The 24,665-nt window shown below is 38.5% G+C and overlaps 2 protein-coding genes and 1 long non-coding RNA gene across 14 annotated transcripts in view; 1 reads left to right on the forward strand and 2 right to left on the reverse strand.

Moving 5' to 3' along the window:
- The window catches only part of obscnb (obscurin, cytoskeletal calmodulin and titin-interacting RhoGEF b), a 56,693-nt gene extending 49,879 nt beyond the window's left edge, over positions 1–6,814 (reverse strand). For 11 of the 12 annotated variants that reach the window (XM_086173200.1, XM_086173208.1, XM_086173206.1 and 8 more), the window contains exons 1-7: positions 5,087–6,170; positions 2,446–2,715; positions 1,948–2,208; positions 1,449–1,754; positions 1,057–1,323; positions 850–956; positions 341–509 (exon numbers count right to left, since the gene is read on the reverse strand). In XM_086173200.1, coding sequence (XP_086029326.1) covers positions 341–509; positions 850–956; positions 1,057–1,323; positions 1,449–1,754; positions 1,948–2,208; positions 2,446–2,715; positions 5,087–6,161 — 2,455 coding nt within the window. In that variant the 5' untranslated portion in view covers positions 6,162–6,170. Of the gene's footprint in view, positions 1–340; positions 510–849; positions 957–1,056; positions 1,324–1,448; positions 1,755–1,947; positions 2,209–2,445; positions 2,716–5,086; positions 6,171–6,788 lie in introns of those variants that run through there. The other variant, XM_086173195.1, reaches the window with a different exon arrangement.
- A 287-nt stretch (positions 6,815–7,101) lies between these two features.
- Positions 7,102–10,166, forward strand: LOC147218918 (uncharacterized). Its single transcript, XR_015108753.1, has 3 exons — positions 7,102–7,158; positions 7,432–7,512; positions 7,836–10,166. It is a non-coding gene; the product is annotated as an uncharacterized LOC147218918 (long non-coding RNA).
- Positions 10,167–12,251: 2,085 nt separating this feature from the next.
- atg9b (autophagy related 9B) lies at positions 12,252–24,272 on the reverse strand. Its single transcript, XM_086172166.1, has 14 exons — positions 23,587–24,272; positions 23,362–23,409; positions 23,113–23,173; positions 21,814–21,984; positions 19,698–19,839; positions 18,784–19,532; positions 18,529–18,682; positions 17,930–18,109; positions 17,572–17,817; positions 17,220–17,449; positions 16,971–17,064; positions 16,737–16,821; positions 16,170–16,342; positions 12,252–14,818 (listed from the first exon to the last, which is right to left on the reverse strand). The coding sequence occupies exons 1-13, from the start codon at positions 23,693–23,695 to the stop codon at positions 16,188–16,190; spliced, it is 2,424 nt and encodes an 807-aa protein (XP_086028292.1). The 5' UTR covers positions 23,696–24,272; the 3' UTR covers positions 12,252–14,818; positions 16,170–16,187.
- Positions 24,273–24,665: the final 393 nt, after the last annotated feature.

Raw genomic sequence — 24,665 nt, forward strand, 5'->3', positions numbered from 1 at the left:
GGGTTTATTTATTTATTTTGAATTTTTTAAGACCTATGAGTTTGCTTGCGGATTGAGTTGGTTTAGCGAAATCATTTGAGATAATATAGGAGAAATAATGGAACATTTCTCAATATGATGCCCTTCAGCAAGGCAGACATCAAACCATGCCATGGCCCCGTGCATAATGCTGATAAAAGACACTGACTTCATTTTCAGGGCTTGAGGCTATACTGCAGGTAGAAACAAACAGTTCTTCTCAAATCAAAAACTTTAACAGATGCCAGGAGTACATGCTAAATTCATAATTAGTCCCCTGTTGTGCTGTAAAAGTAGAAGCCATTGATTTTGATGAGTTTACCTTTAAGAGTCAGTTGCATGGACATTCTGTCATCAGCTAAAACACACTCATAGATTCCCACATCCTCTTCTGTGACATTGTTTATCATCAGGATCCTCCTATGGTCAATGGTCATATGTTCATACTTCTTGCCCATTTTCAGCTCTCTGCCATTTCTCATCCATACCACCTGGATTAAAAAATATAACAAAATATGTATATAGGAGGCAGAATGAAGAAAGTAATCTAATAGAATTAAGTGACATCTCAAATGTTGTACTTGAGAAATATGGATATTAATTACGCATTACAGTAAAAGGAATACAACAGGCTTAAAAGTGCTGAATACAATATATGATCTGCAGGTATTTCCATGTAAACATACACTTCATCAGTGTTAAAGTTTTAGAAACAACCCCAGAAAAGGGCTATGGTATTACAATAATCAATAGTCAACTTTGCTGCTTGTACAGTTAACTGTACATTAAAAGTAGTAGGAGATGAAGAAAATCTTTGCTACATTCACAAACCTGCGAATTGTAATCTGACACCTCTGCACTCATCTCAGCAGTTGTTTGGGCACTGCAGGTCACCACCGTCATATGATCAAGCTTATTGGTGAACTTTACAGCAGGGGCTAAGCATTACCAAAAAGTACAGTTGTTATTGCCTTGATCAACAAATCAAAAAATGCATCAACAAATTTAGAGCCTTCATTAATGGTGTAGTGTACATACCCTTCACAGTTAAGATACAACTGCTCTCTGAACCTCCTCCCACAAACTTGACTTCAGCCCCATTCATTTCTATGGTCACAAGTCGAATGAGCAGAGTGTGTATGTTCTTTGACCTGGTGATGAGGTAGTCTATTCCACTGCGCAGAAGGCGACCATTAAGTGACCAGAAACCAGAACAAGCAGCTGACAGCTCCACGGACACTGAAAATTCTTCACCAGAGATAGCTTGGCTATTCACAAGGCCTTTCCTGATTTCTGCAGTGGGTTCTAATGGAAATTAAAATTAATAATAATCATTAATAATGAAAATGGGTACAATCATTAAGTATAGAAAGTAAAAAGTATCTAAATGAAGACTATAGAAAGGACAATTATCTGAAATTTCATCTTACCAAGGTAGTAGCTTGCAGACAACTCCAGGTAAGGACTCTGGCCAAAATCATTGTAGGCAGCGACACGGAATTGGTAGCTGGCTGCCTCAATAAATTTGGAGATTGTGATTTCTGTTGAGGTAACAGTTTCTCCAGGGTTACACTTTTGCCATGTCTGTGAGCCAACTTTCCTTTTCTCTACTATGTAGCTCTTGATGGGCACAGGTCGGTCACTTTCAGGAGGAGACCACCGAATGGTGATGGATGAGTCAGTCTTGTTCTGCACCACAGCATCAACTGGGGGGTCTGGGGGATACTTCCTTGCAGCTAAATTAGAAACTTAGTTATTGGCTTGCTAATACAATGATTCAAAGGATTTATTACAGTATTCAAAAAGCGTCATTCATGTAAATATGTTTTGAGTGATGTTAGAAACCAAAGAAATAGTGCTTGGAAGACGAAATGATGAAATTAACCCAACAAACTCATAAGTTAGAGATAAACTTTCTGTAATCCTTACCAGAGACAGTAAAACGAGTTGAAGTCTTGCAGTCTCCAGCCACAAAAGCCACCTCTCCTGAATCATCTGCCTGACACTCTCTAATTGTAAGGGTGTATTGTCTGAGCATACAAGCAATGGTAATACGTGAATCCTCCTTCAGCTTCTCGCCATTGCGGGTCCAGTATGCATCAGCACAAGGATGCTCCAGTTCCACACAAAAGATAACGGTATCACTGACAGGAACAACTGTCCTTCGGGGAAGCTTCCTGGTAATGTTTCCTGGTAAAGGGGAAGATATAAAAGCATGTTAATTACAGAAATACATTAATCTCTGTCTGAAATACATTAACAGCCATTATTTAAGACAAGGACATTTTCATGGACCATTTATGAAAATAAAATGTAGGTGAGACTAGTGACAGTAAGTAAAACAAGGTGGGCAACTTAATTTTTACTGTATATTTTGATACATAGGATATGACAGAACAAGAAGAACTAAAAGCTTGCAAATCATACCGTGGACAGTGAGTTCAGCCACAGTCCGACTGCCCTCTTTCATTTCACAGATATAAACACCATCATCATTGGTGGTGACATTGTGTATGGTGAGACGACGAAGGGTGCCCTCTTCCTCCATCTGATACTTAGTGGTTTGTTCCAGACGCGTTTCCTCCATGAACCAGTTGGCCTGGCTAGAAGTAAGGGGTACCTCGCACATCAGCGTGGCTGATAATTTTTCTTGCACCTCTACATCTTGTAGCTTTCTTCTGAATGGTACCTTGGGCTCTGTCACAATCACAACAAACAACAAATGATTTACTGATGTTACTGTTTCATGTTTGTGTTGTGACAGAGGCAAATACATTTTATAATTAAACAACAAAATACTCTAGGTGTACTCTAAAATACTCTTTCTACAAAATACTTTAACACAAGTTATGACACAGGAAGGCAAGGTATCATTCCCACATTAAAATTAATAACAAAGCTTTGATCACACAAACTCATAATAAACACCATCTACTACGTAAGCCATAACTAAAATATAACCAGACATAAAATAGAATGTTATAAAGATTTTCCCTTGCGCACTACAAAAGTCTAATTACCAACACATATACTAAGGAAATAAGCCCATATCTGCAAAGATTTGGTGCAAAATTATCCCAGGCCAGAAACTGCTATACATTATTATAAAGTCTCTCTAAATTCCCTTAAAAGTAAGTTACTATTAATGATCCTTAGAAATAACAAGGGCTCAGAGGGCTTAGAGTACTGAACCAATCCAGAGCTTGCTCTTAAAGTGCAATAACAGAAATGAAAGGAGCTAATTCTCAGCAACACACTATATGGTTAATCACATTTCAAACAATGTACAAAGCATAATTGGATTGCTAAGTTTCATTTATGTGACCATACATCTCTGGATGTTTTCATTTTGTTTATTTTAAGTCCTCAAAGAAATGTCAAAAAATGTATAATCACCAGAAGATCACTAGTTCTCCCATATGATTGTTTTGTTTTCTTCGGCAATGTTGTTTTGATCAGGTTGGCTGATTGGTTGGAGATAGTTCATTTAAAGGTGTGCTCAACAAAAGCTCATAAAGGCTTTATGGGAAAAAAAATCTATACTAATAAAAGAGGCCAAACAAGGATTGGGCTGGCCATAGACAGGAGGTGTGCTAACATTACACGTGGAGGTGGGGTTGACTGAGAGCTGTAATGAAAAGACATGGAAAACTCTAACTTTAATGATAATGAAAGTAATTCTTTATCCTTTATTAATCTCTCTTTGGGAAATTCATTCTCTGCAATTGCATGCATTCTACTCCAATGGATGAACCATGAGTAGTAGGCTGCCATCCACCAGCGCCAGGGGAGCAGTTAGGGGTTCAGTGTCTTGCTCAACAACAATTAAACACAGTATGAGGAGTTGGGAATGGAACCAGGAATGTTCGGTTCCAAAGATGATTGCTCTAGCTCCTACGCAACTCCTCCCCCAAAAAATCTGACTTAATTCTAATTCTCAACAGTGATGAAAATGTGGAAAGGGGGGATGAGAAACTCATTTTACGAAAGTAAATGTTCCCAATCACACCTCAAAAAATATCTTGGGCCAGATTGGTCCACAGGATTGAGAACAGAACAGCAAAGTCATCCACTACACAGTGAGAGCTAGTCAGGCGCAACCCTCCTATATAGGGACACTAGATTCCAGCCAGGGATGTCCAGGTTCAAGGTGTCCTATGCAACAGGTAGGGAAAGCCCTTCTTTATGAGCTGGCTAAGCCCTGTAGTAAGTAATGACACTGTGGCATCCTCCACTCTAGGTCCTTGATATTCTTAACATTTTGAAAGGAAAAAGTAAATAGTGAAGTTGCTACATAGATCAAATCTGCCACTCAAACAAGTTCTTCACCCCTCAATCAAGTTATATTTGAATTACTAGAACAGCCTTTGTACAATCCTGTTAAAATTTAAAGGACTGAAAATATATGTACATATGTATATATGGCAAAGTCTTACCTATCAAAATTTATATAAGGTACACAACAGTTTCATTTTGGCCTACTCAAACTCTCTGAAGTCATTTCAGTAGTGGTGCAAATGTGTTCCGGAAAGTGAGTAAACACCTTAGCAACTGTGAACTTCTCATCACCAGCAGAAAATAGATGTAACACTACACCCCGCCTCAGAAGAAGAGCCAGAATTCACCATGTTGTGAGAAGCCAAACACATATTTGAATGTTTAACACTGTGATTCGGATACAATTAGAAGAGAGCAGATGCAAAGTCTGTCTTTATCCTGCCAATTTATACAGTCCGTAACATATCCCTGAGCCAGTGACCTACTTCTTCCCCATCCATTATGAAAATTATTATTTAATTATCATTATTTCATTAGGGTGTTACAACTTGCTTTGAGTGAAATGAGTGAAAAAGTCATTACTCAATCACAATTTGAGAATAATTTAGAATTCCAAAAAATAAATATGCATGATTTTAAAGGTTTTAATTCAGAAATAGCAGAGCGCTAAGGTGAAATCAAGTCCTGGTCCAGACAATAGCAGTAGTATGAAAGATTAAAAACACACACACAAATATGTATATATATATATATATATATATATATATATGCACACAAATAAATGGCTTACCTTTGACTGTTACCAAGACAGCACTGTATGTCTGCCCAGCCATATTTGTAGCGTTGCATGTGTAGAGACCATTGTCACTCTGCTTGCAGAACAGGATTTTAAGGATGAAATTCTCAGCCTGGTCCTCATAAATGACATGCCTTCGGCCCTCACTGATATTTGTTCCATCCTTCCTCCAAATAATATGGGGTTTGGGATGCCCTGTCACAAAGCAACTGAGTTTGGCATGTTTGCCCTCAGTCACTGTACAAGTACGGGTGAACACACCTTTGGGAAGGTTTATCAGTGCGAATGATTTCACCTCATGTTCCACATTGAGAGAACTCAAACCACCTGTGATGCTGGAGGAAGCCAAGGATTTATCTCCTTCAGTGCGATAGACAGTGATGTCCTTTTTCATTTCTTCTTTGCGTTTTTGTAGGTGAGAAAGGAGAGAGGTGCTCTTGTCTATTGCCATTTGGCGGGAATCCTGGACATCTATTACAAGAGCTGCTGCAGACTGTGCACGACCAACAGTGTTCTGGGCCCGGCAGGTGTAGGTTCCACTGTCCAGGTTCCTTACACTCTGGATCTTTAACATACTGCTGTCACTATCAGAAACAATCTTTATGCGGTTAGTTTCCCCCAAGTAGCGGCCATCCTTCTCCCAGTCAAAGTTGGCTTCGGGGTAAGCAGCAACACGGCAGTGAAACACAACATCATCTCCGAGAACCACTCGAGCAGAGGTAGGTTTTATTGTAAAGACAGGGGCCCTGTGAGCCATCTCTGCTGGCAACGCCACTTTGAGAGTAACTGCAGCATACGCTTCCCCAATGCTATTTTTGGCTCGACACATGTACTGGCCGCTATCCTCAAGTGTTAAATCATAGATGGTGAGGCGATAGACATTTCCATCCTCTACAGTCTTGAAGCGACCCCCAGATGTCAGCTTTAGCTTCTCCTTTTCCCAGGTGATCAGTGGAGTTGGGCTGCCTACAATGGTACAGCTCAGTGTGGCATCTTTGCCAACACACATAGCAAAAGCCTTGGGCCGGGTGAGAAACCTGGGGGCCCCTCCAAATAAATTGGGATCCATTGTATGCTCCTGTGGTCAAAGCAAATGCAAAAATTTCAAAACAATACTCTGGTGCTTAAAGATATACATGTGTGTTAACATATTTAACAGAAATACTTTAATAGATATTTCTTGTGTCTGATATGGCATTTGCAGAACAAAATGCATCATCACCATATTATCATCTGTTTCACAAATGTGGTTAAAATCCCAGAATATATATGAATATTCAAGTTATTATAAATTTCACAAAATTATGCCTCCTACTACTATGAAGTCCTTTAAGTTTTGTGCACTGGAAGTTTAGAGCTTCATCATCACATGAATATTGTGCAAGGATTTGTCAAGTTTAAAAGCAAATTTTCACAGACACAAACACAAAAGAATTGTGCACTGATGATCATTATGCAAATGTGTTTCCACACAGTGACCAGAGGAAAAAGCAAAAAAGCAAATACAATACTGAGCAAGGGTAACAATGGTCAAACGGCTTCATGCTCTGATGACTGCAGGCAGGTAACTGAAGAATAAAAGTCTGTGACATATACCAAAACCATTTTACTGTCTGAGTACTAGGAAAATATGATATGTTAAAAAAATAGAAATAAAATCACAGCCCAGACTAGAACATTTATAACTGGCACTTACAGAGAGTGTTGGTCACTGGATCTGAAAGGGCCCAGCAAATCTTTATCCATACAAATCTTCAATCTATGCAACTATCTTGTAAGGACGGTTGTTTAATGCACAATGACAAATAAATTCCTCTTTAACAAGGTCACATAGAACGAATATATGCGCCTTTCAAAGAGTGACATTTACCAGCTTTGTCACCTCTGTCGCTTGAAACGCGCATCCCAAAAATAACCTCAGCTGTCAGACTCTGTCTCCGTCCATTGCCATTTGTAGAAGCAAGGCGTATCAGCGGTGTGATAAAGCGTCCACTTCAAACAAATACACACCCGTCCCGGCTTCAAGTTCGATAAAACCTTTTTAAATGAACTTAAGAGAATTCTGCGTGAGTAGTGGCTGTCAGAGCTTTTTTTTTTTAAGCCTATACTGTCCTCACTGACTAGGACAGAGGTTCGTTTGCTAGCTTAACTTAGAAAAGCATCAGCAGCTATTACTTGCAGGTGTGGGTGAACTATATTTAGAGCGTGAACATATATACACAAACGACATTAAAATGCTTCAGTACGATTGGGGAAAGATATATATTCGTTTAAATCTTGTTAACAAAGCTGCAAATACTTCTTGTCCTAACGTTTCTTTTTTCACCTTGAGTCTTCAGCCGCTCAGGTGAAGCAGGCGCAGAATCACGAGGCCTTTGGCGTCACTTGGCCAGGAAGCTTTCCGGATGGACACGCCGAAGGTTTGTTTTCCGAAAGCGCACCAAAAAAAAAAAAGTCTTCGGCGGGTTTAAATATCCTTGAAATGGTTACAAATCGAGGGTGGTGGAACATCCCCACTGTCTTGCCGTGGGCAGTTGACAAGACTTATTTTTTTTTGTCTTTCTTCGGTACAACATGACGCTGACGCGCCTATTTTGGCGCAGCCTCCCTTCCAAAATAGACATGCCATTGGTATGGAGATAGGAGACGGCCTGCTGGCGAGGTTGGGACGCAGGCACTGGATCGCCTGCTCCGGCCTCTGCTGGCCTGCTAAGTGCAACCCGTATTGTTGTGACCTCTCTAGATGAAAGATCGACATCTGAATATGACACCTGCGGCGAGTGGAGCTTCTGCTGCAGCATCTATTGCAAGGGAATGGTATTTAAACCCTCATTTGAATTTGCCTCAAAGAGATTTTGTTCACCTTTCCATTTAGAATTAAGTCTATGTCATCCCCGAACCTGTAAAAAACATTCAGATTCTTCTCATTGGGGGTCATTAGCATTCCACTATTTATGGAATGTTGCTGCTAACAATGAGGAGGAGGAAGATGGAGAGGAGGATGACAACACCACCACCATCTGCAACAACTATATTTATTTGTAAACAAACTCCATCCCAACCTCCTGTGCAAGTTAATTCCACAGGTTGGAGCTAAGCCTTGTTTGCTGCCTGATGGCCAGGTATTTAATGCTTTAAGGCAGCTTAGTCTGTTTCTATGATTTTGAGACATTTTATGAATTGGAAAATATTGAAAGTGCTGTGGGTGATTGTGGACTCGTTTGTAAAGATTCAATTTTTGAGATTTAGTTTTACTTATAGCCGAGTAATGCAACACATCTGTAAGAAGTGGATCAATATGAGCCAAAATAGATATACCCTGTGCAGTTATTTGGCAAGTGATTATTTTGACCATATCATCATTTTATCAATAATTTCCAGCTCCAAGCTATATAAACTTGTATTTTGTGTAGTTGTGTGATGTGGGACGATGTGGCCCAAGGCAATCAACACCCTATATCAAGGTGTGCACAATTATTAGGTAGATCATTTTCCTCAGGAAAAATGTGCCAAAAAAGAGACTTAACTGACTCTGAAAAGTCAAAAATGGTAAAAAGTCTTTCAGAAGGATGCAGCACTCTTGAAATATTAAGATATTGGGGTGTGATCACAAAGACATCAAACATTTTGTTGCAAATAGTCAACAGGATTGCAAAAATATGTGTTGAGAAGAAAAGATGCAAATTAACCGCCAAAGATTTGAGAAAAATCAAACATGAAGCTACCGGGAATTATCCTCCATTATCCTCCAGTGCTGCCATATTCCACACCTGCAACCCACCTGGAGAAGTACAGGAAGGTGTACAAGCTACAAGGTACAAGAAGTACAAGGTGTTCAGTTGACAGGAAGGCTGAAATGCGACCACCTCTGAACAAGACACATAAGTTGAAACATCAAGAAAGGGCCAAGAAATTTGTAAAGAAAGATTTTTCAAAGCTTTTGTGGACTGATGAGATGATGGTGACTCTTGATGGACCAGAGGGATGGGCCCCTGGTTGGAGCAGTAACAGACACAGAGCTACACTTTGACTCAGATGCCCGCAAGGTGGAGGTGGGGCACTGGTATGGGCATGTACTCTAAAGATGAGCTAGTTGGACCTTTTCGGGTCGAAAATGAACTCAAAATCAACTCTCAGACCTGCTGACAATTTTTAGAGGACACGCTCTTCAAGCAGTAGAACAGGAAAAAGTCTGCAATTTTCATGAACACTTTGATTTTTATGCAAGGCAACACTCCATCACATGCATCAAAGTACTCCACTGCGTGGCCAGCCAGTAAAGGCCTTAAAGATGAAAAACTAATGGCATGGCCCCCTTCTTCACATAACTTTAACTCTACTCAGATCTTTTGGGCCCTTCATAAAAAGATTTACAGTGAAGATAAACAGTACACCTCGCTGAACAGTGTCAGGGAGGCTGTGGTTGCAGCTGCACAAAAAGTTGATTCTGACCAGATCAAGAAATGGACTGACTCTGTGAATGAAAGGCTTGTGACTGTTATTGAGAAGAAGGGTGGCTATATTTGTCTCTGAGCTTCTTTTTTTGGAAATGTTTATTTGTAAATTTGGAGTTTGTTTATTATTCTCACTTTAACAGTGAAAATAAACAAGTGAGATTGGAAAATCTTTGTTTTTCATTTAGTTGCATTTTACTTCTGTACACTAATAGTTGCCTAATAATGGTGTACATATATTTGCTTAAGAAAGCTATGACTTCACTTTTAATACTTTTGGATTGACCAAGAGCACTGTAGTTATACAATAACACATTACACGTGGAGGTGGGGTTGACTGATACTTCAGCTGTAATGAAAAGACATGGAAAAACTCTAAATTCAATGATAACGAAAATAATTATTTATCCTAACTTAATCCCTATTGGGGAAATGCTTTCTGCAATCAACCCATCATGGATGAACCATGAGCAGTAGGCTGCCATCCTTCAGTGCCAGGGGAGCAGTTAGGGGCTCATTGTCTTGCTCAACAACACTTAATCTTAATTTTTTTCCTGGGGTTGAAGTTAATCCTGAATATATATTGCCACCCCTTATATCCGTATATATCCATCCTGATCTTTTTGATTAATGCTTCAAGGTGACCGTTGTATCACCCCTCTATTCCAAAAGTCTAATTGTGTTTTTGCCAATCTCAAGTCTTGAAGAAAACCCTTGAGTCAGTATTATTTAACACATGTTTTTGACCACTACATTTTGAGTTTCAGTCAGACTGAACATGTCTGGAATGATGTAGCATACAGTCAACTGTCATTAAGCAACAGTTTAGCAAAGATATTTACTGTACTTGAGTATACCTTTGAGAATCTGTTGCACTGAACCTGGCTGGTGACACATTTATCCCACAGCCATCACTTTGTCAGCTGCTACACTAAGCTGGTGAGGGGCCTATTTAAGTTATGACTTCATATTTTACATGAGCCTAAAATATAATACAGGACATTTTTAACATGATGAAATGACTCCGCAATCTTTATCGGAACATTGGTTGGCTTCGAAGATAATAATTTAAAGTTCTGGATCACACACTGAACTCATTTCAATGAGCAAATAGCACTGTAACCAAACTGAAAATTTGTTGTACATGCCTACATTTGTCAAATTCACAAAAACACCCTTGTTCATATTCTGGTAAAAACCAAGTTGTCACATTTCATAACTTCACTGGTAAGTCATTGCTGCACAAGGTATAATTCTTCTGTCGTCCAGTGCGAAATTTCCTCTCAGTTCCCATGAGTGACAGCAGCAGGTCTCCTGGACCTGATTTAAACTCCTAGAAACTCAAGCTGACGGTCCTAATGCTGCTGCTCACCCCTTCTTTATCCCACTAGACCTACTGTGTTTTCCATACTGTCAAAACTAAAGTGAATAGAAATAAATGAATGCTGAATTATCTCATTATTTCTGTATATTCTTTTGTGTATTCCTCTCTCTTTTTACATTTTACATTTTGAATCCTCTGTTGTTAATCGCACATCATACCATGTATGCTCAAGGCTGTTTACATTTTGTGCAGTCTGAGAGATAACATATGTAGTTCTGGAAATATTTATAGTAATAATAACAGAAATAATAAAAATAGTATCAGGCAAGGTTGTGATAAAACGTATATATAGACAGGAAAATCGTCAACTTGTCAAACCTGTTAAGTCATGTTTCACTGCTGCCACCTTGTGATAGAAAACGGGACATTCTGCAGAAACTGGGAAGTGGATAATTGAAATGCTGTTTCCTGTGGAAAAAACAATCAAAAGAGGTTAATGTCCTCAGTCATTATTCCCCACTGAATATATTTTAGTTAATTATCCTTCGAAAGGTAGAAAATGTCTGATTTCTTAGGAAATATTTTAAACTTGATTTATAATTTTATGTTTTTGTAAATGCATAAAACAGGTGTTAATGAAAGCAAAAATAGTCTGAAACTGAATTTCTGCATGTTGCTTTACTTTTGCATGATGCAGTAGTGACTTGGTGAACTAGGAATGGAACACATTTAACAACCATGGTAAAAGCATTTAATAATGATAACAGGACATGTTAATAAAGTCATTATATTTGGTTGCTAGTCATCACCGAGAGACCATTAGATCCCCCACTCACTTGCATTAAAAAAAATTATACTGCAAGAATTAAAACAATACATTTAAAATGAACCCACCTTTCTCTTGTAGGAAAAAAAATCCAGCATTTTTCAACAATTCTTTAACACTATTTGGACACAGCCTTTTTTTTTTTACATATTAGTAGTGGGAGTAGAACCACTAAAGAACTACGCAAAGCTTTCAAAATGATAAAGGGGAAATTAAGGAGTCCTTTCTAAACAAAAATTCCGCTGATTTCAAACTTTTTACCAACTTTTTTTTTTATTTATTTAAGGTTGGTTTTCTTCAGACTGCAAACAGACTTGTAGGAGTGTATCTGATCTGCACTGTTGCAAAATAAGTTTGAGTATGGTAGTTGACAGGAGTTAATTGATTCTCAAATCATGTGAGTGAGTGACTTACAACTGTTACTTTTCCAAGAGAAAAGGTGAACTATAGGGTCATCCTCAACGCGTCAGACACTAGCGATGAAAACTAATTACATGAAAAGACCATAAAATTCTACTTTTATTTCAAATGAATGACACATAACGTGACACAAGATTAAATACACTCAAAATATGATTTATTTGCATCTCTAATCAATCACAGAAAAACAACATGAGTATTCTAAAGCTGTGCTGAAAACAAGTTCTTTTGGCATGTTTCATTTTTCAGCTAGTGTTTCTTCATTTGTACACAAAACAGACCAACATATGCAACATAAACAAAACATTTTTTAAAACATGATTAATATTTCAAGATGAAAACGTAGCACCTTGTTCCAGTCACTGTGATTCTTAGACTGGTGTGTAGTGGCTATGAGACCATGATGTAATCACAAAGGGGTGACATACTCCTGTGGTTCTGCTATTTTCAAGAGTGTACACATTATGCTAAGAAATTTACTTTCAAACATAATGGACAACCAATGTCAGAGTTGCAATTTCACACAATTACTTTCCAAAAGAATAACACTGCAGGTAGTATTTACTGTTTATTCCGTGGAAGTAAATCTCATGGTAAAGCCTAAATACAAATCCTTAAAACTAAGGCACTGCTCAATATAATAACAGTGAATTGCAATGGCAGAGATTATCATGAGAGATCAACTTTGTGCACCAGGTTGAGCTTGAGTGTCTCAACATCAACTCATTGCATTTGTAAGATGCAAACTGAATGAACAGTGACTGCAACAGTGACCCATGTAAATTTAGTTAACTTGACAAAAAAAAAGCACAGCCATTTTGCCATACTGCTTCTGACATGGACATTGACCAAAGCCATAGGTGCTGAGGCTTATATACTGTACAAACAATTAGAAGAGGTCATTCAGGATGGAGACTGAGGAGGTGTCCCTTTGAAACTGGCCCTTTCTAAACTGTAACTGCTTGAAGTACTGTATACATACACATTTTTTAAAACTTGTTTTTTTTTTCTCAGTGCAAATTCTGAGTTTCTTTTAGCATAATTATGCAGAAATGAAATCACAGTCCTCTTATAGACAAAAATACAGAGAAAGTGTATTCAAATATCAGAGGAAAGATAGGTATGTTATTCTCCATCCCTTTGTTAGTAGTGAAAGCTATTTCATTATTATCATTTATGTGCAGAACAACATATATTTTTATAGAATGTTTTGAGTGTACAATTTAGTGTATGTATCACTCCCATTCAATGTTATGCAGTGTTATCCAGATAGGCAGATATGTTTCTTGGCCTGAAAAAGCAGGCCGGATAGTTTCAACGTCAAATTTTGTTTTTATGGAATACTTCTAAACTTGGAGTGCAAGCAATTTCATTATTAAGGTTTTCCAAACTTTAATGGAAAGCAAATTATAAAAATCAACTTTTAAAATAAATACAATACCGTATCAATTAAATATGACAGGAAAGAGAAAATAAATAAATCATAAGTCAACAAAAAAATGCTGACAGTAGAAAAGCTTTTTCTCTTACTTTGAAAGACCATAGAAAGGAAAAGGAAAATAGGAGAAAAATGGCTGTCATAAAGTCATCAGATATTCCACTGTGCACACTCTGAAGTCAGCCCTTATGATTCATTTCCACTTTTGAGTGAGTCTAGAAAAAGTTATGTGCATAATGAAGATTTGTAAAAGCATATCACCCTGTTTGGCTCTAAAAACTAAAAAGGAAATCCTCTCTGTGAAATTAATGATGCTGGGTAAGGGGGCATGATTTTGCTAACATCTGCTATTAAAATGAAAATTCTGATAAATGATGCATTTGTTCACTACAACAAAACTAATATGTATTGATATTTACATAGGAGTATTACACTGCAGAGGTACTGATCCAGGAAGTTACTTTTTTCACTGCCACTGCGGAAATATTGAAAACTAAGATTTAAATACATGAGTTTCGGACATAAAGTAGACCTCAATTGAATTGCAATGCATACTACTACACTGCAGTGTAATAGTAGGTGTATTTGGTTACTTTAGTCCTATATCTTGATGCAACAGCTGTAGACATCAATACTGAGCATTATATGCATTTAAGATAAATTAAGAGCAGCATCAAAAAGTGTGTAATTAATTAAAAATCCATTAAGCTATGACACTTGGTGGAATAAAGTATGGCTACTGTACATCTGCTGCCTATACTAATACTTTGTATGTTTTCCAATTTTTCATGGATGGGTTAGACATACATCTGTATTTACAAATCACAAGGGTCAAGTAGCACTATTTGAAATGTTCAGGAAGTTGTGATGCAGAAACCTTTATCACAATTTCTATAAGAAGCTACATTTTACAGACTGTAAAACCTTGTGATGTGCAAGCACTCAAATTGCGCAATGCAAAAAGCCACTGAAAGACTTCGCATTTGCATCACACAGTGATCCTACGAAAACACAATAATGTCTCTGTGAAGTTATACATTATTTGTACAAGTTGATGAGAAAGTCATGATAAGACAGATGGACAAAGTATGGTTTCCCTGAAGCCATAGACTGTCTAATGTGACAGGGTAAAGTGTGGAAACAGTGGTTATTCAAGGAGTTCCTCTTAGAACAAACATGAAGGATGTTTTAAAGGTCCATGCTTATTTCTTCATGAAGATCATCTAAGGCCACAATGTTCATTGAAGAAAGAAAAATGTAAACACTATAGGAGAGAAAGAGAACAAAAACAAAGATGTAACCTTTTGAGCAATCAAGTACATCCAACTTGGAGAGTGGCAGGCAGGTAACAAATTGTATCCTTTTATTATAACAAATTGTTCTGTGGTCTAAATTAATTTATTCCTGTTATTTACATTTTCCTGTTATATTATATTATTTTGTGCTTCAAAATATTCTGGTTGAAGAACATTTGATCAACATTAGGTTTGGATTGTGGAGTTTAATATCAGTCTCACTAGAGCCTGGCAGTTTAATAATGGATACTTAACTATATTTAGGAAGATTTTTTTTTTATCAGTAATAAATCAAAAAACAGGAAAAATTACCAGAAATGATTATCAGACAATTAGGAGGAACAGATTTTTAAAGAATGAAAAAAATTCTTTCATGCTGGTGACAGACTCAACTTATAATTGTGATTTATCTAATATTGATTTTCCATGCTTAAAGAGACAATATTATTTTTTATGCGTTATATAAAAGACTTTTCCCTAGACCACAATTAAAATGTTAAGGAAAAGTGGTCTTATCTAGTTAATATTAATATTGTTAATATTAATATCGTCTTTTGATTTTGATGTCCATCTGAGGCCTCATTCACCAATCTGTAGCCTGTAAACTTGTATTTAGGCCAGTGGTTCTTAACCTGGGTTCGATCGAACCCCAGGGGTTCGGTGAGTCAGTCTCAGGGGTTTGGCGGAGGTCAAGACACACATTGGTGATGACATCACTGGCTGCAGGTGATCATGCAACATAGCTTGGCCTATCCGTGCTGCAGGGATTTTGGCGCGCTCAGTTGTAGTAACTTGTGACTGTCGTGATGGTACGTCATGTGATTTCTTTCTTAATATTTTAATCCCTTCATACTAATTATGTCGGGCAAATAAAGAAAGCGGTCGGAAGAATACATACAATACGGATTCACATGTATGACGGAACGTGATTGCAATCGATGTCCTAACTGCATGATTTGGAATGACAAGATGAGCAATTCTAGTCCAGCACTGGCAAAACTAAGGGAAGGCTTCCTTCAGCTGCATGGAGATGGGAACTACAAGAACATAGCGCTTGCTGAATTCAAGGTGAAGGGAGCCAGATTCGATGAAAAGGCTACTCTGCCTGTTCTTTGTACCCATCAACGAAACAATCCTCGATCCAATAAAGAAGGGTTCGGTGAATGCACATGTAAAACAGGTGGGGTTCAGTACCTCCAACAAGGTTAAGAACCACTGATTTAGGCAAACAACTTCTTCACAGTACATACTATAACATCCACATAGAATAGATTATGGTGTAATTTTTCAAGTACATGTTGAAAAAAATCAAGCAAATACCTTATGTCATAAGGCACATTAACAGTTACTCCCAGTGCCCTGTTTTGGAGCAGATCCATGATTAAGCTCTTGATTGGTTTCCTCCTCCTCTTCCTCTTCCTCTTGCCAGCCACCAAGGTGGACTGGAGTGGTCAGAGAAATTGTAGAGCCTAGTTCATTGTTGGCCTGGAAACCTTGTGAGAGGGAGGATATAAAGAAGTTTTATCCTATAAAGAAATTAACACCAGTTTATTAGCAAGATTAGCGCCTTATAATAGATACCTGCTTGTAAATCTTTTTGGGAAAAAAAAACCAATAAATTAATTAAATAAATAAATAGTTAAATTGCCAAGTTCAGTGCAACTGAAAAGTCAACGAGCAGAGTCTAGTACCTTATGTTTGACTTATGATGAATATCATTTTCTGTTCCATACTTCAATTATGAAAAAAACTAAAGCAAAATAGATTCCAATCTATTCTGATGGTATTGCAGTTAGATATAGAGTACAGACTACAGGGTATAAAAAAGCTTTGGTTTGTTCATCACATTCCACTGACAACCAAAGCAAACATTTCTTCTCAAATTACCAGTATTTGCATGTAAATCTCTCAGTGGAACTGGGTTCTGCCACTGCCCTGGAGATCTTTGTGGGTGGGCGGTCTGCTGGTGGAGCTGGAGAGAAAAATGCTGGTCAAGGTGTTGTTTAGTTTCAGCTAAACTGAAAATCCAAGTAAGATTTTTTAACAGCACATAGTGACAACTTAGTGTTTTTTATATTTTATACCATCATGAAACAAATGTTTTATTTTTTGGAAAATTACCTCGTGCATGTAAATGGCATGGAGACTCATCTCTGCTGAGGCAAACTCCAAGTGGAGCGCATTACTCCGTATCCGACAATCACTGTGTGACATACTTTAAAAGAACAACAAAAAAAAAAAACAACAAAAACGAAAAGACGTGTTCAGAAAGCGGGTGATTTTTAAATTTTATCTTTACCTTCAATGTAGAGAAAATCAGCTCAATGAATGTATGAAAACAACCATAAAAAAGCAGTGTCTGATCGAGACCTGTCAATGATGGTGCGATCACTGCGGTACATTGTACTCTCAGGATGCACTGAGGAGGGCAGGAGGCGTCCACGACTCCCATGTGCTTGCTGAGAGGTAGAAAGAGAAGCCAGGACACTGGCAGCAGCAGAAGCAGCAGTGCTTGGTGGGATGAAGCGATGGTCTCGCCCTTGTAGTCCAGATGCAGTTAGAATGGGGTGAGCAAGGACACTGGCCAACAGGTTGTCAGGCTGATAATGCAAACCAAAGCACATAACAAAGCAACTTGGTTAATGTAATTACAATGTTTTATGTAATCATGTTTAGTGTTAAAAAGTACCATGTTATTGATTGTAAGATCAGAGTTTCTTACCCCTGTGCCTGACTCATTTGAATGTAGTGATGTACAAAGAGGAGCTTCAGACAACAGCAGCTGTGTGGAAGGACCAACCAGTGCATCATGCTGGACCTTCTCCTTTAGATGACTGATGAACACTGAGCTGTCCTGTGGTGGTTGCCAGCGAGGGTTTTTAATGGTGAAATGCATAAGCGATAACTCTGTCTTGCCATTCTCAGCCTGCTGGTATATGGAGGCCTCTGTCTGGCCCTCTGACATCCACTGCAAAATTAGAAGAAGATACATTTCCATGATTGGAAAATTGAAAGTTTACTGGAGCTTTGGTTCATGCAGATATACTGATCAGATTAATCCTAAGAAAAGCAATCCCTACGGTTGGGTTTCCATGACGCCTGATGTCCATCTGTGCAAAGGAGCAGATGTCTCCAACTCCAACCACCTCCACTGTAAAGTTTCTAAAGAAGTCAATGATCTCAAGGGATTTGTTCCTCAAGAGGAAGATGAGAATAAAGGGTGTGACAATCGGACTGAGTAGCTCCTCTAAGATGAACACCTGGTTGGAACAGAAGAAAAAAAAAACATATCCTAAGTGAAAGTCCTATGTAGTCAAAAATACTCTGACAGTGACTTATTTCATTAACTTTTACTTTTAGGTTGATACACAAAAATTAGTTGTGGTGCATAACCAGAGTGTTGTAATAAGTCTTTAATAAAACACTGTGTACTTCTGTTTTGGTCCATTAGTGTTTATAATGTTTAAAAAAATGATCAGAGATTATTTGTCTAAAATGGTATGAACATTAAGCCACAATCATTCTTGGTCCAGGAATGTTTACAACATAGATTTGATTATCTGCTTTAGTGTTCTGTGATATTTGCTGCCTGAGTACCTACAACCAAGTTCACTGTCCTTCCATAATTTTACCTGGAACAATTATGTGCTTGTAAAGGTGAAAAAGGTGCCATCTTTACCGCTTTGTACTGGAACAGCTGTGCCACCTCATCCCGAGTCTCAACTTTGTTAGCACTGCCCCGCCAATGATCTGGCATGTAGTGGATATGTGCCAGCATGCACTGCAGTAGCTGTTCTGGACACCAGACCATATGCTCATCTGGAATGAAGGACCTGGTGTGGGAAAAATAAAAAAACACCACAAATTTCTTTCTTTCTTAAAATATGCCTTGAAAATTGTACAAACAGGATAAGAATGCCCTCTAAAAACTCACCTAGAAATAGTAATTACCACCCCCAGCACAGTAATAGCAGTCAGGATGTGCTGTACTGTCAGGACATCTTCATCATAGACGGTCAATGCAATTAACACGGCTAACACTGAGCCAGAGAAGAAGGCAATGTTTTTAGCAAGCACAGTCAGGACAGGTGACGTAAAGGAGTTCATGTATTTGGAAGTGGGTTTGTAGGCACGGCCTAAGCGTCCGTGGAGCTCGTGGTCTAGCTCATTGAAGTGACGCAAGTATAGTCGACCATAGAGGGACCATCGTCTTGCCCCCAGGCTGCCAGGTTCTCTGCGGATCACCTCTGTGTAGCTGAAGAATGCATACAACACCTGCCACACCAAGATGAAGGGGCATAGCAGCAAATTGGCCACACCCATGAGGAGAATGACTCTGCTTAGCTGCTGAGCGAGCTCTAAGCGATTTCCATTCCTCTTGTACTTTGGGTGCAAATTCCACTTGTTTTGAAAAAGAGAGCCTGGACCCCAAAATAGAATGAGCTCAAAATTGTATTTCAGGCCCTGGGTGAGAAAAACCACGTTCCCCAGCAGGGGAAGCTGCAGCTGCACTGGTAGTAGTGATTTGTTTATCATGGCCACCATGTAGTTTTTGAATCGTAGGATGCGGTGATAGATGTCAAGTTCTGTCAGCTCTTTCTTGTGTATGCACATTTGTTGTTCTCGCTGCAGGCTGATAAGCCGATCTTGTACTTCCTGCCAGGTGAAGTTGCATAGTTCATCCTGGGAAAGAAGAGCAACAATAAAGAAGAAATTAAGAAATGTCTAACACCCGACTCCAGTTAAATAACTAATTGTTAATATGGGCATTTTACCATTTCCTTTGCTGTCTTTCCAATGACAAGAAGACGAAACAACAACTGATGTTTGACCAGGTGGGGTACTTACCATTCTAATCTTCAGTGCTTTAATGTAGAATTGTCTTATCTCCCAGTAGCTAAGAACATTGCAAAAAACTTTAACAAGTCGATAGATCCAAAAGATGGCTGCCATAATGAGGAGAAATATGATCCAAGCGTTTTGTTGAATCCTAAATGATAAAAGGGAGACAGAATTAAGAGGAACGATGTGATAACAAATTGTGAAGATTAGCTAATAAAGTGATAAAAGTGTAAAGCAGCATTGAAAATCAACAGTCTGAAGGGATTTTTTCATGTATCTCAATATCCAAAAATGCAACACCTTTGCTGTTGTTTTGACACTGAAATATAACGATGATAAACTCCCTCTTTTCCTTTCGGCTTTTCCCTTCAGGGGTCGCCACAGCAAATCAACCTTTTCCATCTAACACTGTTCTCTGTATCCTCCTCTCTAACACCAACTAACTTCATATCCTCTCTCACTACATCCATAAATCTTCTCTTTGGTCTTCCTCCAGACCTCCTGCCTGGTAGCTCCAATTCCAGCATCCCTCTACCAATATATTCACTATCTCTCCTCTGTACATGACCGAACCATCTCAGTCTTGCTTCTCTGACCTTCTCTCCAAAACATCTAACATGTGCCGTCCCTCTGATAGACTCATTCCTGATTCTACCCATCATGGTCACTCCAAAACAGAACCTTAGCATCTTCATCTCTGCGACCTCTAGCTCTGCTTCCTGTCTTTTCGTCATTGTAACAGTTTCTAGGCCATACAGCATCGCTGGTCTCACCACTGTCTTGTACACCTTTCCTGATGAAAAACACATGTGAAAAATCCTTCTTGGTAAATGCTGTAACCCACCAAATTGATAATGAAGTCCTTGATTACAGGCAATAGAGCTAGGTAATTCATCTTGCGTACCTCCCTCTGCATTTAACAAAGCCTTTCTATGTGTGCTATTACAACTCAGAACACAAAGTTCTCTTGGAATATATACTTAAACATACAATAGTCAAAATCAGAGCTTTTTGGTGTCTTATTTCATGTATATGGTGGCTTTCTAATACTAAATCAAGGACATATCATGAGACAACAATTTGGATTTAAAATGGAATCTATGAGATGAGGGTGTCTATAATGGCAGTGAGGCTCAAGCATGTGGGACATGATGATCACAGAGGTGCACGACAAGCAGCTTTCTGTCCGCAGCTTTGATAGCAATGAATACTGTGCCACAGCCAGTGTCCGGCCCAGTAGTCTTTGATGAAAAAAAGAAGCAGTGACTTGGCTGCTATGAAAGAAAATATGAAAAATTCAGTTGATTTGAGCAGTGCCTGCTCCATAGATCTTACAAGTGAAGTGTAAAGAGGTTGTCAGCTTGCTAGCGTAGCTGAGGTGTCTGTCTCACAGCTGGCCACTTATACCACGCAGGAGATCAGTTACAGTGCTGAGTTTCTTCAGCAAGTCTGAAAACAGTCCACAAATACCTTCCACCAAGTAATCATCAGTTCTAAGAATGTAGTAACCTGAAGGCCAGTCTCAAGTTGAAACAAACAGACTATGTTGTTGCTTCTAGGTTGAATGATTTTAAAAATAATGTGGATTGAAGTTGAGCTGCCACTGAAACTGCCATGAAATAGCCTTTGAACATTACACAAAATATGATAGACTGATAGAGTTGTCTTATTTTTATATGTTTGTCTTATATTTTTTTAGAACAAAGTTGCTAACTGTCATTTAGGACCCGTGATCTTAAAGTATGTGATAAAAAGACAAATTAATTAGCTTTCATCATACATTTTTAGGATTAAGATAGAGGCATGGCGAAATAGGCCACTACTGTGACAGCATCTTGGAGTGTGAAATTATTTAACACCCTCTTCCAAGAAACTATATCTTTAAGTCTGATGACAGCGAAATTATCCCAGACAAATGAAATACCTCGAAAAGGAGCCTCTTCAGAAAGATTCTAATAATATCCAAAGCCATGTCATGTCTGCTTAAGAACAAAGTGCTTTATCAAGCCCACATCACTCTATCATTTCTAGTTACCCCCTTTGAAAACTTGAGTCTTTTTAAGGAAAAGAAAGGGTTTCCATACCCTTAAGTTTTCCATAAAATTATATTAAACATGCTTACCTCTCAGTGCATTCCTGCCTCGGCAGGAGGGCGTCTGGGATAGTGACCTTGCTTTTGTCCAAGGGACTGTGGCCTGGCCCAGTATGATTAACAGCTCGATTGGCAAACAGGACATCATATTCCACACAGTTGACAAGGAACGTTGTGAACGTGACAACAAACAACAACTGACTGTTTGGATGAGATAAAAATAAATTAAATAAATGACAAAAAGTGAGATTGAGAGGAATGCGAATTAAAAAAAACACAGTGAAAGCTCAAATAATAATAACATCGCAATTTGCCAACCAAAGAGTATACAGTAAATATGTTGATAGAATACTAATAGGGATAATCTCAATCTAGTTTGGCTATCAGCATCCATTGATGATGATATTATATGCAGAGGTAGCATCAAGGTAGTTGTTTGTCAGGGAGCAGAGCCATGTTGATTATCTAGTGAGTAAAGTAATTTGGCAATAAATACATTTAAAGGATCTAATTGAAGAAGTTGACAAAAACAATCATTACCCATTTATCATTATTACATTTATTTTTTCAAAAATATTGAAATCAGTATTTCCCAGGCAAATCATTAACAAAGTATGATGTTGTTTCTTTGTTTAGCAAGATCAGCTTTTCTCCACTTATAACATGCTTTACATATCATTTATTTGTTTTGGGCTTTCATAAGGACAGGATTTTCCCACTAATGTTGAGGGGCATTAAGGGGCACTGTGTCAATGCACACTTGTCAGATAGACACAAACATCAGAACATAATCTAATTATAGACATTGCTTACTTGCACAGTGGCAGCATGAACCTATTTTGGTTCTACAGGGAATGGAAAATAAAAACTTGGTGCAATGTCATGCTGGTGTGGCAGTTGATATGACTAAACAGAAGGGGTAAAACAAAAATAGCACAAATGCTAAGATATATGACGAAAACACTTTGGTGAGGGGAACATATTTCCAGTACTCCAATTTCCACACCAAACATTGTTGAAATTATCTAACTGAACCCTGAGGTTGTTTTAACTGTCTAAAAAAATGAGGAAAAAATACCAGAAGCAAAAATGAGTCTTTCTAAAAATCAAGCAACCAGTGGAGTGAACAAATCTAGGCCCGTGTTTCAAAATTAGCTTTCACTGGCTTACTGCTGTATTGTGCAAGGGTCCAGAAAAGTCATTATGACTGTAATGAATACCATTCCTTAATCTACCTATTTGTACTTCAGAGCACAATTAAATGATAGTGAATAAATAAATGGACCATCTGTTATTCTATTATGGCAGATATCTAATTTTAATACTTACACAAGTTCGAAGAACTCTGAAAGCATCATGCAAGCAAAGCCATTCTTTTGGTGAAAATGATATATGTGGATACAATGGTTAAGGAAAACATGAAATAGGGACAATCACTGATTGTGCTCCAATTGAACACAAGCAAGTGTCACAACATGATTGAACAGCAACAGAAAATGTCTTCATTGACTTGACAACAAATGAGGAGCACTTAGACTAATTCAGTGATGGCAAAGCATCGGGAATCACCCAGAAAGGATATTCTTGTGAAGAAATTATCCAGGTTCTTAATGTGATGCCAGGAGTCTGTAAGTAGGTTTGAGGGAGAGCATGAGGTGACAAAAACTGTGCACATTTTGAACAACTTCATTTAATGTTTAAGAGTACTACTACTATCTGGTACATACATGTCACAATGCTGCAATAGTAATATGAACCAATTTAAATGTTTTCTTACAAATTCATCGCAAGTCTCTCGTTTACCTTTCAGGCCTTCGGGCACATGCACCAGCAAATCCTCCTCTCCTGGTGGGGAGTCCTCCTCAAAGTCCTCAATTCTCTGATACTCCTGATAAGCTTCAAAGTTGGCCATTATGATTCACATTCTCAATGTCACTACCCACAGTCGAGCTACTTGAACGAAACACTGGACGAAACTGACGCAAACTCACAACAACCCTGGCTACATTCTGTAGCTAACGTTAGCGCAGCAGCCGTTTAAAAAGGGGTGACGTTAGCTACAGCTAACATGAGTTTGCCAACTTGTTTTTCAAAAAGGGATATTGTGTAACCCTATACCAGCATGGCATCTGGTAAAATGAAGCAAATACACACTCGGTTAGTAGATAAATAATGTCATACAACGTTGACACTGGGAAAGATAATTACAAACGCCTACTGACTTAACACTGACTAGCCTGGGAATGATTCAGCCACTAGTGTAGTCAGGGTGACACCGTTTGTTTTGTTCCCGACTTGGCCCGTCCATCTGGGGGTTTTGACCTCCTTTCGTCTTTCCTGAGACCCCAAAGTCTTTCCCAGCAGTCGCTTCGAACGTACGTTTATGTCTTCGTTTCTTCTGCGGTGTCCTCTAATCTGTTGAGATATAAGGTAGTTGCTTTCCCAGCGTACACCATTCCCGTGTGTCCACTGTTTTTGTCTCGCACAAATAATGTCAACATAACAGCATTGGCGTCACAAGGTTTGGCATGCGTCACATCCGTTAGAAAATTGTAGTTTTCCCGGTTGAACCCAAAGGAGGGGGGCTTCTGCGGGTTTTGTATCAGAAAGCAGCGTGAATCATCTTAATTTGAGTCTCAATTGCATCCTTTGAAAGAATTTATCGAATCGTCCAAACAAGCTAAACACTAGGCCGGGCTCCTGTGGCTGGGGGGGCTTCTTTGTAAAATGACAACACCGAAATGAAGCCCTCTTGTGGGCGTCCGGGGTAAGACATCGTTACGCTGTTAGCGGCCTCTTTACAGTACACTCAATTTAAATACGATAGAAGGTCTCTTTCTTGATCCTAAAATCACCAAGAAACTGTCAAACGTGATTTTTCT

Source organism: Fistularia commersonii, chromosome 25 (assembly GCF_037954325.1).
Source record: "Fistularia commersonii isolate RoL2024-O1a breed Wild chromosome 25, RoL_Fcom_v1.0, whole genome shotgun sequence".
Taxonomy (NCBI): domain Eukaryota; kingdom Metazoa; phylum Chordata; class Actinopteri; order Syngnathiformes; family Fistulariidae; genus Fistularia; species Fistularia commersonii.